The sequence below is a fragment of the Chiloscyllium plagiosum genome, unplaced genomic scaffold, assembly GCF_037043375.1.
Source record: "Chiloscyllium plagiosum isolate Xiang-an unplaced genomic scaffold, Cpla_swu_hap1 HiC_scaffold_42, whole genome shotgun sequence".
Lineage (NCBI taxonomy): Eukaryota > Metazoa > Chordata > Chondrichthyes > Orectolobiformes > Hemiscylliidae > Chiloscyllium > Chiloscyllium plagiosum.
The window spans coordinates 32,961,562-32,981,460 of NW_028270180.1; the positions used below are offsets into that span (position 1 = coordinate 32,961,562).

Consider the following 19,899-nt stretch of genomic DNA (forward strand, 5'->3'; position numbering starts at 1 on the left):
TTCACCTCACCTGCACATTCTTGAACTGTGGGAGGAAACCGGAGCACCCGGAGGAAACCCATAAAATGTGAGGTGATTCACTTTGAAGGAGTAACAGGAATGCAGAGTACTGGGCTAATGGTAAGGTTCTTGGTAATGTAGATGAACAGAGAGATCTCGGTGTCCATGTACATAGATCCTTGAAAGTTGCTACCCAGGTTGGTAGGGTTGTCAAGAAGGCATACGATGTGTTAGCTTTTATTGGAAGAGGGATTGAGTTTCGGAACCATGATGTCATGCTGCAGCTGTACAAAACTCTGGTGTGGCCGCACTTGGATTATTGTGTACAGTTCTGGTCACCACATTATAGGAGAGATGTGGAAGCTTTGGAAATCTCAGAGGAGATTTATTAGGATGTTCATTGGTATGGAAGGAAAGTCTAACGAGGAAAGGCTGAGGGAATTCAGGCTGTTTTCGTTAGAGAGAAGGTTGAGAGGTGACTTAATTGAGGCATATAAGATAATCAGAGGGTTAGATAGGTTGGACAGTGAGAGCCTTTTTTCTCTGATGGCGATGGCTAGCATGAAGGGACGTAGCTTTAAACTGAGGGGTGATAGATATAGGACAGATGTCAGAGGTAGTTTCTTTTCTCAGAGAGAAGTAGGGGCATGGAATGTACTGCCTGCAACAGTAGTAGACTCGCCAACTTTAAAGACATTTAAATGTTCATTGGATAGGCATATGGACGAGAATGGAATAGTGTAGGTTAGATGGGCTTCAGATTGGTTTCACAGGTCAGTGCAACATCAAAGGCCGAAGGGCCTGTACTGTGCTGTAATGTTCTACGTTCTATGTAGGTATGGGTGGGTGAAGCTGTGGAGTGCTAGAGACTCGTGTTAGTGACTAAATGAGAGTGTGAATGAGGTCCTGTTGTAGCAGGTCCTCCAGCTGAAGTTTTTGCAGATGGTTTCCAGCTCTCTGACATTCATAGCTGAGCTGGGATCCTTTTCCTCCTTTCCTTTCTATCAATTTTGTCCTGACGTTTCATGTTCCATGCATCATCAATGAAAGCTAAGCAGTAGTGTAGATTGCTAGCTGACTGCTGTCCAGTATTTTTGTACTTAGGAAACCTGCATCAGTGTGGACACAGAAAGATTGATTGACAGGGCGGGAAGAGAAGACTGAGGATTGACAACAAAGGCAGCTTGTACTAAATGTGCACCAATATTGAAGTTAGATGGTCATGGTCCCTGTTGCATTATTTCCTTTCTTTATTCATTTAGTGGGCGGCACGGTGGCACAGTGGTTAGCACTGCTGCCTCGCAACGCCAGAGACCCGGGTTCAATTCCCGTCTCAGGCGACTGACTGTGTGGAGTTTGCACATTCTCCCCGTGTCTGCGTGGGTTTCCTCCGGGTGCTCCGGTTTCCTCCCACAGTCCAAAGATGTGCAGGTCAGGTGAATTGGCCATGCTAAATTGCCCGTAGTGTTAGGTAAGGGGTAAATGTAGGGGTATGGGTGGGTTACGCTTCGGCGGGTCGGTGTGGACTTGTTGGGCCAAAGGGCCTGTTTCCACACTGTAAAGTAATCTAATCTAATCTAATCTAATTTTGTGGTATGTGGGCATCGCTGACAGGCCAGCATTTGATTGCCTGCCCCTAGAGAAGGTTGTGGTGAGCTGCCTTCTTGAAGCACTGCAGTCCACCTGTTTTGGGTTGACCCACAACGCCATTGGGGAGGGAATTCCTGGATTTTGACCCAACGAAATGAAGGAGCGCCGATATATTCCAAGTCAGGATGGTGAGTGGCTTGGACCGGAACTTGAAGGTGGTGGTGTTTTCATGTATTTCATGTATCTGCTGCCCTTGGCCTTTTAGGTGGAAATGGTCGTGGATGTAGAAGTTGCTTTCTGAGCATCTCTGGTGAATTTCTGCAGTGCGTCTTGTGGATAGTGCACACTGCTTCTGAGCATCGGTGATGGAGGGAATGAATGCTTGTGGATACAGTGCCAATCAAGCAGACTGCTTTGTCCTGGATGGCATTACGCTTCTTGAGTGTTGTTGGGACTGCACCCATCCAGGCAAGTGGGGAGTATAGCATCACACTCCTGACTTGTGTTTTGCAGAGTGTGGGCAGTCTTTCAGGAGTCAGGAAGTGAATTACTTGCCGCAGTATTCCTAGCCTCTGACCTGCTGTTGTAGCCAATGTATTTAAGTGTTGAGTTCAGTTGAGTTTCTGATCAATGATAACTCCCAGGATGTTGGAGTGGGGGATTCAATGTCAAGGGGCAGTGGTTAGTTTGTCTCGTTTTGGTAGTGGTCATAGCCTGGCATTTGTTTGGTGTAAATGTTATTTGCCACTTGTTTGCCCAAGTAATCTAATCTAATCTCTTTCCATTTGGACATGGACTGCTTCAGCTTCTGAGGAGTCGTGAATGGTGCTGAACATTGTGCAATCATCGGTGAACATCCTGACTTCGGACCTTATGATGGAGGAAGGTAATTGATGAAGTAGCTGAAGGTGGTTGGGCCTAGGATACTACCTGAGAAACTCCTGCAGAGATGTTCTGACTCCAGATGACTGACCTCCAACAGCCTTGACTATCTTCCTATGTGTCAGGTATGACTCTTACTACCGAAGAATTTGATCCCTGATACCTATTGATTTCAGTTTTGCTACAGCTCCCTAATGCCACACTCGTTCAAATGCAGCCTTGATGTCAAGATCTGTTACTCTCACCCGTATGAACCGAGGCTGTAATGAGGTCAGGAGCTAAGTGGCCCTGGCGGAATCCAAACTGGGCGTCACTGAGCAGGTTATCGATGAGCAGGTGTTGCTTGATAGCACTATTGATGACACCTTTCATCACATTACTGATGATGGAAAGTAGGCAGATGGGGAGGGGGTAGGGGTGTCATTGGCTCGGTTGGATTTGTCCTGCCTTTTATGTACAGGACATACTATGGCAATTTTCCACATTGTCAGGTGGATGCCAATGTTGGAACTGCTTGGCTGGGGGAATGGCAAGGTCTGGAGCACAAGTCTTCAGGACTATTGCTGGAATATTGTCATTTCTTGTGTCTTTGTGTATAGCTCAACATCAGGAGGTACTCCATATATTGCTTGTGACATCATCTGTGTAATTTTGTGCAGAGGAATGGAACAAAGAAAATGTAAGTACCTCAAATGGATTTTGTATTTGGAAATGAGCATTTTTACAGCCTATGAAATATGTACCTATGAAAAAATGGTAGGAGAAAGTGAGGACTGCAGATGCTGGAGATCAGAGTCGTAAAACATGGTGCTGGAAAAGCACAGCAGGTCAGGCAGCATCCAAGGAGCAGGAGAGTCGACATTTCAGGCATCAGCCTATCGTCATCCCTGATGAAGGGCTTATGCCCGAAACTTTGACTCTTCTGCTCCTTGGATGCTGACTGACCTGCTGTGCTTTTCCACATTTTTCATCCTTGGGATGGTGCAGATTAAGCACTACTGCCATAAGAGCTATAAATCAGCAATGTTGTCCTAGCGAAATTCAACCACCATGCTAGAAGAGTAGCACCAACAGTACTCATGCAAAAGATTACAGTGGACTCATACAAACTTCAAGCCAGCAGTCAGTCAATTCTTTCTTTTATTGACATTTCAAATTAACCTTTGAGCTCAAATACAGATGTTAATGGCATTTTCAAAATTATTACACTAATTTTACAGATTCTTTCACTTTACAAATATTTACTTGTTTCTCCACCAAAGATATGCTTAGTGTAAAGTTGTACAATGCTGATACAGATGTTTCTTGTATAAAGTGTGTTTTGGCAGTTTGATTTGGCTAAAATGTCGCTGAAGAATTGAGGAAGTGTATTTTTGAGAATGCTTACCTCTGTTTGCAATAGCATGATTTCAGCAGTGATTGTTTTGCGATGTCAGCACCAAAGTCTGCATGCCGTTCTGCACATACACTGGTGTCAGCTGCCATCAGAGCATGTGAGAGGTACAGTACTATACATTGAGCATCTTCATCGTAAAAATTAAACTTATGAATGTTCATTGCTCTCCTTCTAAAACCATGTATAATTCCTACAGGACTGTATTATTCTTATACACCATTTGAAAACTTCAAAGTGCTACTTCTACCTCCAAACATAACCTCTCTCATTCGACCCATACACCAGGGTGCAATATCAGCTTTTAAAGCATATTATTTAAGACGCATATTCAAGAGGCTGATTGCAGCAACTGACGGGGATAATAAGGACAGTGTTCTTCAATTTTTTAAGAGCTTTAACATCAAGGATGCTATTGATATTATTGTGGAGAGCTGGGGTGACAACAACTAGGAGAAAGTGAGGACTGCAGATGCTGGAGCTCAGCATCGAGAGTGTAGTGCTACAAAAGCACAGCAGGTCAGGCAGCATCCAAGGAACACGAGAATCGACATTTCGGGCAAAAGCTCTTCATCAGGAATGACATCAGTAAAGACTGCCTGCATGCAGTTTGGCGGCAGCTCCTCCAGGAATTCTTTTCAAGATTTTAAAGGATGTGAACTGTCAGGGGAGCTCCCAAAAATCAAAGAGCATTGTGTTAACCTTGAAAAGCAGGTTGGCTTTGAAGAAGTGGAAAGTGAGGATATTGAACAGCCACTTGAATCCCACTGTGAAGAACTCTGTACAGCTGATCTACAACAGCTTGTCGCTGAGGGGGAAGTGGAAGCTGGAGATGAAAAAGATGAAGTCCAGGATACAGCACCATGACAGCTTTCCACATCTCTTTTGTCTTCTAACCTGAGGGAAATTGAGGGGCAGTTGCAGCTCTTAGCGGACAATGATTACAGCACAGAATGCAGCAGGATTAACAGTTCATTTAATAAGATATCATCTGGCACCCTATGAACAGTTTCTTCAAGAAAGGAAAAAAAGGGTCAAAGCAGCAAAAACTGGATGTCCTTTTTAAATCAACCCCCAAGAAAGAGCAGAAGACAATCAACCGCAGACGTCTATTTCTGCAACCACAACTAACCTGAAGGTAGTAGTGATGATGACCCTCTGTCCCTGCATTAAGAATATTTTTTCAAAGTACTTGATTAAATTTACTTTTGTTAACAAATATGATTTAAACCTTCATTCAGGCTGTGCTATACTTTGCATTAGGCTTTTGGGCGATTTTTGAGCGATCGTGAATGATATTCTTTGTTGGTCTGCCCCTAACTCCACTTTTCCCATAGGCCCTATTTTTTCTATTAAGTGATTTTCTATTAAGTAGAGATTTCACTGGAACGCAACTAGGCCATTAGAGGAGAACTATCTGTATTGTAAGTTTTCTGATTATGAGCACTTCAGAATATGCTTCATCGCAATGTTTCTGAAAGAGGAGACTATTCTCAGTTACTTTGGTCTCCATCCTTCACGGAAACGTATTAATTTTGTGACATGGAAATGACTCATTCCAAATGTGTTGAGCATCATGTCTCTATCCAGATCAGAAAGCAATTGGCCATCAACTTGCTGTGACTGAAAGGTCTCAGTGTACTCCCCCATGTTTAATAAATTCAAACAATCACAGACCTCATCCACATTCAAATGTTGTATGTCATCTGGAACCTCACTCATATAGGCAATATATTTTGTTTCAGGTGTTTGCATGGAACTTGATCCGCGTGTGAACTTGAACAATGATCTAATGTTGCCTCTTAGTGTGGCTGTTGCACTTAGCTGAGAATAGTTGATTTCAGTGTTTCGTTCTGGGGATATCTGTGGCTTATTTTCTCCGTGACTTTGAATCGAATAGTACTTTGGGGCCTCTGATAGGCTCTGCTGAGGATGTATTATCTCATACTTGTTTTCTGACTTCTTTCTGCAGATATCGACATATATTGGCTCTATTTCAGAGTATTTTCCCACGTACAGATCCAGCTCGTCTGTGTCCAGCAAAGTAATATCTGAAACATGGAATCTCACTTTAAACCACAGTAAATTAAAAACAAACAACCAGTATTGTTTCAAAGCGTTCAGTATGAGAAACAAAAGTACACTTTACCGTAAATCATGTTTTCTCATTTACTTGAAATGGAGAAACAAAACCTATTCTTTGTCATTTTACTCTGGTAATCTTATTATAAAAAATAATTCATTGTTTCCAATAGCTGACCTCCGTCACTGCTGGCTTAAGTGGTCATGTGCTGCTTCCCTTACCAGTTATATTGATTTTTTTTTCTTTTTTCCCCCCACACTACTGCCTAACTGCGGTAGTGCTTTATTTATTCCCCAGCACCCATGTTGTGTGTGTGCAGGTGTGAGACACAGTGAAAGACACAAGGTGCTCAAATCTTTATTCAGTTTCCACCACCAGGAAGAAAAGAAACACCCAAGTGGCCAGTGACAAGTTATATTGATTCATTCAATAAACCAGCAGCATGAGATTGGTTATATCAGAAAGGAGTATCACTGAATCACATTTGTTCTGCATTTGCTAATGAGTATTTTTAGTTTGCGGTTTTAGAAGGATTTTGAACAGGATACCATGCTATGCTTTTAGTCTCTGCTCTGTATGGACATCAAAGGTGCATCAAAGAGAGAGACCCGCCTTCAGAAATCAAAACTGAGACTGGAATTAAATTATTTCAAATTCCATACTTTCTGTTTTCTTTCCACGTGGAACATGATTGAGATTTAATAAAGATTTCCCCTAATCCACTATGCCTTGACACTCATAATGTGGAGGTGCTGGTGTTGGGCACAACACCAGATTATTGTCCAACAGGTTTATTTGGAAATAGAAGCTTTCAGACTGCTGCTCCGTCAGTGGGGCAGGATCATAGGACACAGATGTATAGTAAAAGATGAGTTGATGTTGCCTGACTAGATGTGCTTTTCCAGCACCACAGTCTTCGATTCAGCAGAATAGCCTTCCTTGGCATCCTGTGGAAAGAATGTCTGACTAACACCTGTCCGAAATCCATTCTTGAAAGTTTAAAATTATTTTGGAGCTTTAATTGACCATTTTGGAAAATAAAATGAGCAAATTATGCAATATCTTTCCTGTCAAAATTTGAGGGGGCACAATGTAAGGTATAAACAGCAGAGATCGAGTGAATCCTTACAAGTGTATAAAGGCAATAGGAGTATACTTAAGAGGGAAATCAGAAGGGCGAAAAGGCTTAAGGATAATTCAAAGTGATTTAATAAATACATTAAAGACAAAAGGGTAACTAGGGAGAGAATAGGGCCCCTCAATGAGCAGTAAGGCTGCCTATGTGTGGAACCGCAGGAATGGGAGGAGATACTAAACAGATATTTTGCATCAGTGTTTATTGTGGAGAAGGGTATGGCAGATATAGAACATAGAAGATATATGGAAACAGCAACATTTTGAAAAATATCCCCAACCATTGTCAAGTCAGAAAACTTTAGACTAACAGGAAAATCCTTTACTGGGGCTCTTTACAAGTTGAAAATGTGTTGCTGGAAAAGCGCAGCAGATCAGGCAGCATCCAAGGAGCAGGAGAATTGACGTTTCGGGCTTGAGCCCTTCTTCTCTCCACCCCCACCCCCACTCCCACTCCCACTCCCACTCCCACTCCGGCCTATCACCCTCACCTTAACCTCCCTCCACCTATCGCATTTCCAATGCCCCTCCCCCAAGTCCCTCCTCCCTACCTTTTATCTTAGCCTGCTTGGCACACTTTCCTCATTCCTGAAGAAGGGCTCATGCCCGAAATGTCGATTCTCCTGCTCCTTGGATGTTGCCTGACCTGCTGCGCTTTTCCAGCAACACATTTTCAGCTCTGATCTCCAGCATCTGCAGTTCTCACTTTCTCCTAGTTCTTTACAAATTGCCAGCCTCTTAGGGTGCACATTCCTGCTGGACCGCAGCTCACTGCAGCTGACTGCAAGAACAGAGTGGAGAAGTTGGCATGCCAGACCCTGCACCTAACACTATGGGCAATTTATCATGGTCAATTCACCTGACCCATACATTTTTGGATTGTGGGAGGAAATCCACACAGACACAGGGAGAACATGCAAACTCCACACAGACAGTCATGAAAGGTGGGAACCGAACCCAAGTCCCTGGTGCAGTGAAGCAGCAGTGCTAGCCACTGCGCCACCCTATTGAGCATTATGAGACAATACAAAAAAAACGCTGGAGAAATGCAGCAGATCTGATGATGTATGTGGAGAGAAAGTTAACATTTTGAGTGGGATATAACTTCTTCAGAATTGATGTTCTCTGAAGTTCTTCAGTTTTAAAAAAAGAGTTATATTGGACGTCAACTCTATTTCTCTCTCCAAAGATGCTGCCAGACCTGCTGTGTTTCTCCCAAAGCTTTCTGTTTTTATTTCAAATTTCCAGCATCCTTAACACTTTACACTATTCTCACTCCCTCCCTCCCTCCCTCCCTCCCTGTCTCCACCACTGGGGGAAACAGGCAGAAAAGAAACAAATGAGTTGCATTCATTTGGCGCCATTCACAACTTTAGAACTCCACAAAGTGTTTTACAGCCAATTACTATTTATTACAGGTTCACTCTTGTAATAAAGATCTTTCATTGTTCCTGTGGAGATTGGTGTTCAACAATATCAATAGGAAGGCAATTCAATCTTGATGTACAACTGGTTGAGGTGTTGTTAAAAGAGAAAAAGTATAACATAGCAAAGATAAGTGGGAAAACGGAGGACTGGGAAGCTTTTAAAGAACAACAGAGGATTACTAAAAAGGAAATACACAGAGAAAAAATGAGGTACGAAGGTAAACTGGCCAATAATATAAAGGAGGATAGTAAAAGTTTTTTTTAGGTATGTGAAAGGCAAAAAAAATGGTTAAGACTAAAATTGGGCCCTTGAAGACAGAAACAAGGGAATATATTACAGGGAACAAAGAAATGGCAGAAGAATTGAATTGGTACTTCAGATCTGTGTTCACTGGGGAAGACACAAGCAATCTCCCTGAGGTAACAGTGGCTGAAGGACCTGAACTTAAGGGAATTTATATTTGCCAGGAATTGGTGTTGGAGAGACTGTTAGGTCTGAAGGTTGATAAGTCCCCGGGGCCTGATGGTCTACATCCCAGGGTACTGAAGAAGGTGGCTCGAGAAATCGTGGCTGCGTTGGTGATTATTTTCCAGAGTTCAATAGATTCCGGACCAGTTCCTGTGGATTGGAGGGTGGCTAATGTTGTACCACTTTTTAAGAAAGCTGGGAGAGAGAAAACAGGAAATTATAGACCAGTTAATCTGACCTCAGTGGTTGGAAAGATGCTGGACTCTATTATAAAGGATGAAATTATGACACATCTGGATAGTAGTAACAGGATAGGTCAGAGTCAGCATGGATTTATGAAGGGGAAATCATGTTTGACATCTTCTGGAATTTTTTGAGGATGTAACTCTGAAGATGGACGAGGGAGATCCAGTAGATGTAGTGTACATGGACTTTCAGAAAGCTTTTGATAAAGTCCCACATAGGAGGTTAGTGAGCAAAATTAGGGCGCATGGTATTGGGGGCAAAGTACTAATTTGGATTGAAAGTTGGTTGGTTGATAGGAAACAAAGAGTAGTGATAAACGGCTCCATTTCGGAATGGCAAGCAGTGACCAGTGGGGTACCGCAGAGATCAGTACTGGGACCGCAGCTTTTTACAATATATGTTAATAATATAGAAGATGGTATTAGCAATAACATTAGCAAATTTGCTGATGATACTAAGCTGGGTGGCAGGGTGAAATGTGATGAGGATGTTAGGAGATTACAGGGTGACCTGGACAGGTTAGGTGAGTGCTCAGATGCATGGCAGATGCAGTTTAATGTGGATAAATGTATGGTTATCCACTTGGGTGGCAAGAACAGGAAGGCAGGTTACTACCTAAATGGAATTTTAGGTAAAGGGGCAGTACAGAGAGACTTGGGTGTTCTTGTACACCAGTCAATGAAGGTAAGCATGCAGGTACAGCAGGTAGTGAAGAAGGCTAATAGCATGCTGGCCTTCATAACAAGAGGGATTGAGCATAGAAGCAAAGAGGTTCTTCTGCAGCTGTACAGGCGAGACCACACCTGCAATATTGTGTGCAGTTCTGGTCTCCAAATTTGAGGAAAGACATTCTGGCTATTGAGGGAGTGCAGCGTAGGTTCATGAGGTCAATTCCTGGAATGGCGGGATTACCTTACACTGAAAGACTGGAGCGAATGGGCTTGTATACCCTTGAGTTTAGAAGACTGAGAGGGGATCTGATTGAGACATATAAGATTATTAAAGGATTGGACACTCTGGAGGCAGGAACCATGTTTCCGCTGATGGGTGAGTGCCGAACCAGAGGACACAGCTTAAAAATACGGGGTAGACCATTTAGGACAGAGATGAGGAGAAACTTCTTCACCCAGAGAGTGGTGGCTGTGTGGAATGCTCTGCCCCAGAGGGCAGTGGAGGCCCAGTCTCTGGATTCATTTAAGAAAGAGTTGGATTGTGGAATCAAGGGTTATGGAGATAAGGCAGGAACAGGATACTGATTAAGGATGATCAGCCACTATCATATTGAATGATGGTGCAGGCTCGAAGGGCAGAGTGGCCTACTCCTGCACCTATTGTCTATTGTGCTCATTTGACATTGAGCAGCCTAAAGTCATCAAAGGGATTTCTGCAGATCACTGCACAAAAGTTAAAGAAAATTGTCTAATAAATGATCTTCCATGGTTCTTCAGCCTGATCACCTCCTTATCTTGATCCTTAGCTTACCTGGAATGGCTGGGATCTACAATGGAGTTGATAGATTCTAACACCTTCTCATTGATGATCTAGACCAAAAGTAACAGCAGCTTGATAATTCAAATGAAGCACAGGCAGGAAAATGGTTCAGAATTTTAACCCTTTGCAACTATTGGGCAGTATGCTCATTAGGTTCACCCTGTGCTTAACAGAAGCAGCCTCACAAACTCAGAAGTCTTCCCAAAATCAAGACTTTATTCAGTTATCCCTGACAACCAGTAAATTGAAGTACATCAGAAACCTTCATTATTTTTAACAATAGTTCTATGTCTCAAACCCGAGAATATTGAGACTTACAAACCTGAGCAAATGAAATGATCCAAGTTCCCAAGGTCCTTGACAATCTTGTTGTAATGATTGCACATAATATTCCATTCTGTCTCACTTTTACCTTTAAGTCCTTCTGCTACAACCACCTTAATTTCTTTCATATACATTGGGATCACAGTTGGGTATCGAACTGATAGTTTTCCTGAAAATAATTACAACAAGCAATTAAAACGATAATCAAACAATGAATTGCTGGTGCTGGAGATCTGAAACAAACAAAAACAGAAATTGCTGGAGAAATTCTGGCAGCATTTGTGAAGAGAGAAGCAGAGTTAACATTTTGAGTTCAATAACCCTTCAGAATGTTCTGCATTTTAATCAACTTAAAGAAGCTGTGACTGTGCTACATTTCTGACTTTAGTATTAGTTGCTGAAAGTGTTTTACTGGCTCCAGATTCAAAATCTAAGGCGAGGTGAGAGTGACACCTGGGTTACATGTAGCACCAAGGAGACCTTGGCAAAGTTAGTCAATGGGAATGACAGCGAAGCCTCTCGATTGATTAGAATCATACCTGGCACAAGGAAGAAATAAAAAAAAGGGGCTATCACTTTTTGATGGGATTAAAACACAGGCCTCCCAACAGTCAGTGGGAGATAGAGGAGTGGACATGTCGGCTAATCACAGAAAGGTGTTAGAGAAATGGGATTGTAGGGGATTTCAACTTTGCTAATATTAACTGGATCGCCTTAATGTGAGAGGATTAGATGGGGTGGAATTTTTAAAGTGCATTCAGAAGAGATTTTGGTGCCCAGTATGTAGACAGTCCTACTTGAGCTGGTGCCATGCTCAATCTAAATCTTGGGAATGAAGGCAATAAAGTATTTGAAGCGTCAGTGAGTGAACATTTTGGGAATAGTGACCCTAAGTTTCAAAGTTATTATGGAAAGAGATAAGGATAGAGCAGAAGTTAAGTGTCTAAATTGGGAAAGATCAGGGTTTGAATATCATTAGACAGGATCTAGCAAACAGAGAGGGAGCAGCTATTTGCAGAAAAGTCTACATTTGGAAAATGGGAATCCTTTAAAAGTAGTACAGTAAAAGTTCAGGGCCTACATATTGCTCTAAGAGCAAAGGGCCAGGGCAGCAAGTCCAGAGAACACTGGATGTTGAGGTATTTTGAGAGTTTGACAAAGTAAAAGGAGGAAACTTTTGTTAGGTACAGACCATTAAAGAGAGGTGAGGCCCTTTAGAAGTATAGAGAGTGTAGGAGGCTACTTAAAAAGGAAATTAGGAAGGAAAAGAAGGCCATGAAATCATATAGCCCTACAGCTTGGAGACAGGCCATTTGGCCCAAACAGGTCCACGCTGAACAAAATATCCATCCACGCTAACCCAACTTTCCTGCACTCGGCCAATATCCTTCTAAACTTTTCCTATCCAAATGTATTTGTCCAAATGCCTTTTAAATGTTAGTGTACATGCATCAACCACTTCTGCTGGCAGCACATTCCATATGTGTACCACCCTCTGTGTAAAAAAAAGTTGCCCCATAGGTTCCCTTTTATTCTTTCCCCTCTAGCCTTAAACTGATGCCCTCTCGTCCTTTATTCCCCAACCCTGGGAAAAAGACTGATTGCATTCACCCTATCCATGCCTTTCATGATCTTATACACTTCTATAAGATCCCCCCTTCAGTATCGTACACTGTAACAAAAAAGTCCTAGCTTGTCCAACCTCTCTCTATGACTCAGACCCTTGAATCCTAGCAACATCCTTGTAAGTTTCTTCTGCACTCTCTCCAGTTTAATAATATCCTTCCTATAGCAAAGTGACCAACACTGAACATAATACTCCAAGTATGGCCTCACCAATGTCCTGTACAGCTGCAACAAAACTTCCCAACTCCTATACTCAATGCCCTGACTGATGAATGCCAAAAGCCTCCTTCACTGCCTTGTCTACCTATGACACCACTTTCACAGAACCGTGCACCTGAACTCCAAGGTCCAATATACTCCTTAAGGCCCTACCAATCACCATGAAATCCTACCTTGATTTGACTTTCCAAATTACAGGACCTCACACTTACCTATATTGAACTCCATTTGCCATTTCTCAGCCCACTTCCCTAGCTGACCAAGGTCTTGCTGTAATTTCTGAGAACATTCCTCGCTGTCCACGATACGGCCAATTTTAGTGACATCTGCAAACTTACTAATTGTGCCTTGTAAGTTCTCATCCAAATCATTGATATAGATAACAATAGCAATGGGCCCAGCACTTCACTAGTCACAGGCCTCCAGTCCGACAAGCATCCTTTTACTGTTACCCTCTGCTTCCTATCAACAAGCCAATTATGTATCCAATTTGCCAGTTTCCTTGGATTCCATGTGATCTAACCTTCCAGAGCATCCTATTATGTGGAACCTTATCAAAGGCCTTACTGAAATCCATAAAGACTACATCTTCCACCCTGCCTTCGTCAATCTTCCTGGTCACTTCATCAAAGAACTCAAACAAATTTGTGAGGCGTGATCTCACACACAAAGCCATGTTGCCTATTCCAAATGCTTGTCTATCTTATTTCTCATATATATCTCATATATATCTTACTTCTCAAGTAACTTACTTACCACAGATGTCATGAAATATCTCTGGCAGACAGTTTCAAAGAAAATCCCCAGGCATTTTATATGTGTATTAAGAATAAGAAGATTATCAGAGAAAGAGTGGGACTTATTAGAAACCAAATGGCCTGCTTCCACACTGTAGGGAATCTAATCTAATCTAATCTAAAAAGGGGCAACCTGTGAGTGGACCTAGTGTATGTGGGTGAATGTGAATCTTAAAGGATTATTTCTCATCTGTATTCACCAAGGAGAAAAACACTGTAACTGGAGTTTTCAGTTAGATGGTGAGTTTGGATTCTCAGGGGAACGTAGCACGAACAGCCAAGTTTCTGGTATTGAGACTGGCTCTAATGCAACGAACGGTATGTCAGCTTCCAAGAGATCAATTGTGTTCGGGGATTAGATTAGATTAGATTAGATTAGATTACTTACAGTGTGGAAACATGCCCTTCGGCCCAACAAATCCACACCGCCCCGCCGAAGCGCAACCCACCCATACCCCTACATTTACCCCTCACCTAACACTACGGGCAATTTAGCATGGCCAATTCACCTGACCTGCACGTCTTTGGACTGTGGGAGGAAACTGGAGCACCCGGAGGAAACCCACGCAGACCGTGCAAACTCCACACAGTCAGTCGCCTGAGGCGGGAATTGAACCCGGGTCTCTGGCGCTGTGAGGCAGCAGTGCTAACCACTGTGCCACCTTGCCGCCCACTGATTCTGTAGTCAGAGGTACAGACAGGTGTTTCTGTGGCCTGCAGCGAAAAAGCAGAATGGTGTGTTGCTTCCCTGGTGCCAGGATCAAGGATGTCTCAGAGAGGGTGCAGAATGTTCTCAAAGGTGAAGAGGGGCCAGGAAGAGGTCATTGTCCACATTGGAACCAACGACATAGGAAGAGAAAAGGTTGAGATTCTGAAGGGAGATTACAGAGAGTTAGGCAGGAATTTAAAAAGGAGGTCCTCGAGAGTCGTAATATCTGGATTACTCCCAATGCTACGAGCTAGTGAGGGCAGGAAAAGGAGGATAGAGCAGATGAAAGAATGGCTGAGGAGCTGGTGTATGGGAGAAGAATTCACATTTTTGGATCATTGGAATTTCTTTTGGGGTAGAAGTGATCTGTCCAAGAAGAATGGAAATTGGAAGGGGACTAATATACTGGCAGGGAGATTTGCTGCTCAGGAGGATTCAAACTAGTAAGGTGGGGGGATGGGACTCAGGGAGATAGTGAGGAAAGAGATCAATCTGAGACTGGTATAGTTGAGAACAGAAGTGAGTCAAACAGCCAGGGCAGGCAGAGACAAGGTAGGTCTAATCAATGAAACTGCATTTATTTCAATGCAAGGGGCCTAACGGGGAAGGCAGATGAACTCAGGGCATTGTTAGGAACATGGGACTGGGATATCATAGCAATTACATAAACATGGCTCAGAGATGGGCAGGACTGGCATCTTAATGTTCCATAAGGGATAGCATTACAGCTGTACTGAGGGAGGATATTCCTAGAAATACATCCAGGGAAGTTATTTGGGTGGAACTGAGAAGTAAGAAAGGGGTGATCACCTTATTGGGATTGTATTATACAGAGGGAAATTGGGAAACAAACTTGTAGGGAGATCTCAGCTGTCTGTAAGAATAATAGGGTGGTTATGGTAGGGGATTTTAACTTTCCAAACATAGTGTTAAAGGTTTAGATGGAGAGGAATTTGTTAAGTGCATACAAGACAATTTTCTGATTCAATATGTGGATGTATCTACGAGAGAAGGTGCAAAATTTGACCTACTCTTGGGAAATAAGTCAGGGCAGGTGATTGAGGTGTCAGTGGGGGAGCACTTTGGGGCCAGCGACCATAATTCTGTTCGATTTAAAATAGTGATAGAAAAGGATAGACCAGATCTAAAAGTTGAAGTTCTAAATTGGAGAAAGGCTAATTTTGATGGTATTAGGCAAGAACTTTCAAAAGCTGATTGGGGGCAGATGTTTGCAGGTAAAGGGACGGCTGGAAAATGGGAAGCCTTCAGAAATGAGATAACGAGAATCCAGAAAAAGTATATTCCTGTCAGGGTGAGAGGAAAGGCTGGTAGGTACAGGGAATGCTGGATGACTAAAGAAATTAAGGGTTTGGTTTAGAAAAAGAAGGAAGCTTATGTAAGGTATAGACAGGATAGATTGAGTGAATCCTTAGAAGAGTATAAAGGACATAGGAGTATACTTAATATGGAAATCATGAGGGCAAAAAGGGGACATGAGATAGCTTTGGCAAATAGAATTAAGGAGAATCCAAAGGGTTTTTACAAATACATTAAGGACAAAAGGGTAACTAGAGAAGAGAATAGGGCCCCTCAAAGATCAGCAAGGCGGCCTTTGTGTGGAGCCGCAGAAAATGGGAGAGATACTAACTGAGTATTTTGCATCAGTATTTACTGTGGAAAAGGATATGGAAGATATAGACTGTAGGGAGATAGATGGTGACGTCTTGCAAAATGTCTAGATTACAGAGGAGGAAGTGCTGGATGTCTTGAAACGGGTAAAGGTGGATAAATCCCCAGGACCTGATCAGGTGTACCCGAGAACTCCGTGGGAAGCTAGAGAAGTGATTGCTGTGCCTCTTGCTGAGATATTTGTATCATCGATAGTCACAGGTGAGGTGCCGGAAGACTGGAGGTTGGCAAACGTGGTGCCACTGTTTAAGTAGGGTAGTAAGGACAAGCCAGGGAACTATAGACCGGTGAGCCTGACCTCAGTGGTGGGCAAGTTGTTGGAGGGAATTCTGAGGATCAGGATGTACATGTACTTGGAAAGGCAGGGACTGATTCGGGATAGTCAACATGGCTTTGTGCATGGGAAATCATGTCTCACAAACTTGATTGAGTTTTTTGAAGAAGTACAAAGAGGATTGATGAGGGCAAAGCAGTAGATGTGATCTATGTGGACTTCAGTAAAGCGTTTGACAGGGCTCCCCATGGGAGACTGATTAGCAAGGTTAGATCTCATGGAATAGAGGGCGAACTAGCCATTTGGATACAGAACTGGCTCAAAGGTAGAAGACAGAGGGTGGTGGTGGAGGGTTGTTTTTCAGACTGGAGGCCTGTGACCAGTGGAGTGCCACAAGGATCGGGTCCTCTACTTTTTGTCATTTACATAAATGATTTGGATGCGAGCATAAGAGGTACAGTTAGTAAGGTTGCAGATGACACCAAAATTGGATGTGTAGTGGACAGCGAAGAGGGTTACTTCAGATTACAACAGGATCTTGACCAGATGGGCCAATGGGCTGTGAAGTGGCAGATGGAGTTTAATTCAGATAAATGCGAGCTGCTGCATTTTGGGAAAGCAAATCTTAGCAGGACTTATACACTTAATGGTAAGGTCCTATGGAGTGTTGATGAATAAAGAGACCTTGGAGTCAGGTTCATAGCTCCATGAAAGTAGAGTCGCGCATCGATAGGATAGTGAAGAAGGCGTTTGGTATGTTTCCTTTAATGGTCAGAGTATTGAGTACAGGAGTTGGGAGGTCATGTTACGGCTGTACAGGACATTGGTTAAGCCACTATTGGATTGTTGTATACAATTCTGGTCTCCTTCCTATCGGAAAGATGTTGTGAAACCTGAAAGGGTTCAGAAAAGATTTACAAGGATGTTGCCAGGATTGGAGGATTTGAGCTATTGGGAGAGACTGAACAGGCTGGGGCTGTTTTCCCTGGAGTGTCGGAGGTTGAGGGGTGACCTTATAGAGGTTTACAAAGTTATGAGGGGCATGGATAGGGTAAATAGGCAAAGTCTTTTCCCTGAGGTTGGGCAGTCCAGAACTAGAGGGCATAGGTTTAGGGTGAGAGGGGAGAGATATAAAAGAGACCTAAGGGACAACTTTTTCACACAGGGGGTGGTATACGGGTATGGAATGAGCTGCCAGAGGAAGTGTTGGAGGCATTTGGATGGGTATATGAATAGGAAGGGTTTGGAGGGATATGGGCCGGGTGCTGGCAGGTGGGACTAGATTGGGTTGGGATATCTGGTCGGCATGGACAGGTTAGACCGGAGGGTCTGTTTCCATGCTGTTGACTCTATTTGAGAGCATGTTAAGTTTAATAAGGAAAGGTATTAGATGTTTTAGCCACCATCAAGGTACATAAATCCCCAGGGCCTGATGAAATATATCTTAGTCTGTCACAGGAGGCATGGGAGGAGATTGCTGAAGCCCTGGTGAATATATTTTAAGACTTCACTGGCCACAGTTAAAATGCCAGATGACCGTATAATAGCTATTGTTCAAGAAGAGCAGCTATGTAATCTCTGATGTCAGAGATAGGGAAATTATTGGAAACATTTCTGAAGGATAGGATTAATCAACAGTTGGGAAGGCAGGGATTGATCAGGGATCATCAGCACACATTTGGGGAGATCCTGTCTGACTAATTTAATTGAGATTTTTCAAAAGGTGACAAAATATATTGATGAGGGTAGAGTAGGTAAATGTGGTTTACATGGACTTCAGAAACATCTTTGACAAGGTCCCTCATGGAAGGCTGGTCCAAAAAAGACCCTGTGATATCCACAGCAAGTTGGCAAACTGGATCCAAAACTAACTTGCAAATAGGAGGCAAAAGATAATGGTGTAGGTCTGTGAATAGAAGTCTTTGACCAGCAGTATACCACACGGATTGGTACTGGGACACTTGCTGTTTGTTATGTATATTAATGACTTGGATGTGAATAGAGAAGGTCTAATTAATAAGTTTGCAGATTATATGAAAATCGGTGGTGTTGATGATAGTGAGGAGAATGGTCTTAGGCTGCAGTCTGATATTGAGCAGCTGGGACATTGGACACAGCAATGGCAGATGGAATTTAATCCTGATAAGTGTCTTTCTCCTTGGTGAATACAGATGCATTTTGGGAGGTATAATAAGGGAAGGATGTACACAATAAATGGTAGGTTTCCACAGAGTACTTAAAAGCAACGGGACCTTGTTGTACAAGTTCATAGATCCTTTATGGTGGCAGCACAGGCAGACAGGTTAGTGAAGAAGGCGTTTGGGATGTTTGCCTTCATTTGTAGAGGATAAAATATAGGACCAAGGAAGTCTTGTTACAACTTTGTACACCATTGGTTAGGCCAGAGATGGAATAATGTGTGCAGTTCCTGTTGCCAAGTGATCAGAAGGATGTGATTACACAGGAGAGAGTGCTAAGAAGATTCACCAGGATGTTGCCAGGGATAAAAAGTTTCAGTCATGAGGACAGACTGGATGGGCTGTGTTTGTTTTCCTTGGAGCAGAGGAGGCATAGGAATTTGATTGAGGTGTACTAAATTATGAAAGGCAAGAACTGAGTAGATCATGCAAATGTCTTTACAGTGGCAGACCTATCTAAGACCACAGATGTAAGTTTAATTTGAGGAGTAAGTGGTTCAGAGGGAGTTTGAGGAAAATGTTTTCACCCAGAGGGTGGTAGAAAGATCAAACATGTTGCCTGAGAGGATGGTGGAGGAAGGTACATTCACAATGTTTAGAAAGTATCTGGATTGGTACTTAAATATCACAGCAGAGTAGGCAATGGACCATGCGGGTAAACATGTTTAGTGTCGAACATAGAACCCAGAATGTACAGAACAGGAATTGGCCCTTTGGTCCACAATATTGTGTCGAACATGATGCCAAATGCACCTAATCTCTTTTGCCTGCCCTTGGTGCATATCCCTCCATTCCTTGCATATTCCACGCTCATCTAAAAGTTCCTTAAATGCTCTTATCGTATCTGCCTCCACCACCAACCCTGGCAGTGCATTCCACACTCATACCACTCTCTGTGTAAAAAACTTGCCCCTCATATCTACTTTGAGCTTTTTCCCTCTCACCTTAAATGCATACCTTCTAGTATTACATATTTCAACTCTGGGAAAGAGATTCTGACCATCAACCTTGTCTCTGCATATCATAATTTAAATAGACTTCTGTCAAGGCTCCTCTCTGCCTCTGCTGCTCAACATAAAACAACCTCAATTTTTCTAGCCTCTCCTTACAGCTCATACCCTCTAATGCATCCTGGTAAACCTTTTCTGCACCCTCTCCAAAACCTCCACATCCTTCCTGTAGTGTGTAACCAGAATTGAACACAATACTCTAAGTGTGGCCTAACCAAAGTCTTTTAAAGCTGCAACATGACATCCTGATTCTTGTACTCAATTCCCTGACCAATAAAGGCAAGCATGCCATAGGCCTTCTTTATCACCCTATCTACTTGCATGACCACTTTCAGGGA

General features: G+C 42.8%; 1 protein-coding gene across 1 annotated transcript in view; it reads right to left on the bottom strand.

Moving 5' to 3' along the window:
- Nucleotides 1–3,594: 3,594 nt before the first annotated feature.
- The window catches only part of LOC122542645 (uncharacterized), a 93,319-nt gene continuing 77,014 nt past the window's right edge, over nt 3,595–19,899 (bottom strand). Inside the window, exons 4-5 of the mRNA XM_087982215.1 lie at nt 11,038–11,208; nt 3,595–5,916 (exon numbers count right to left, since the gene is read on the bottom strand). Coding sequence (XP_087838341.1) covers nt 5,363–5,916; nt 11,038–11,208 — 725 coding nt within the window. The 3' untranslated portion in view covers nt 3,595–5,362. The remainder of the gene's footprint in view (nt 5,917–11,037; nt 11,209–19,899) is intronic.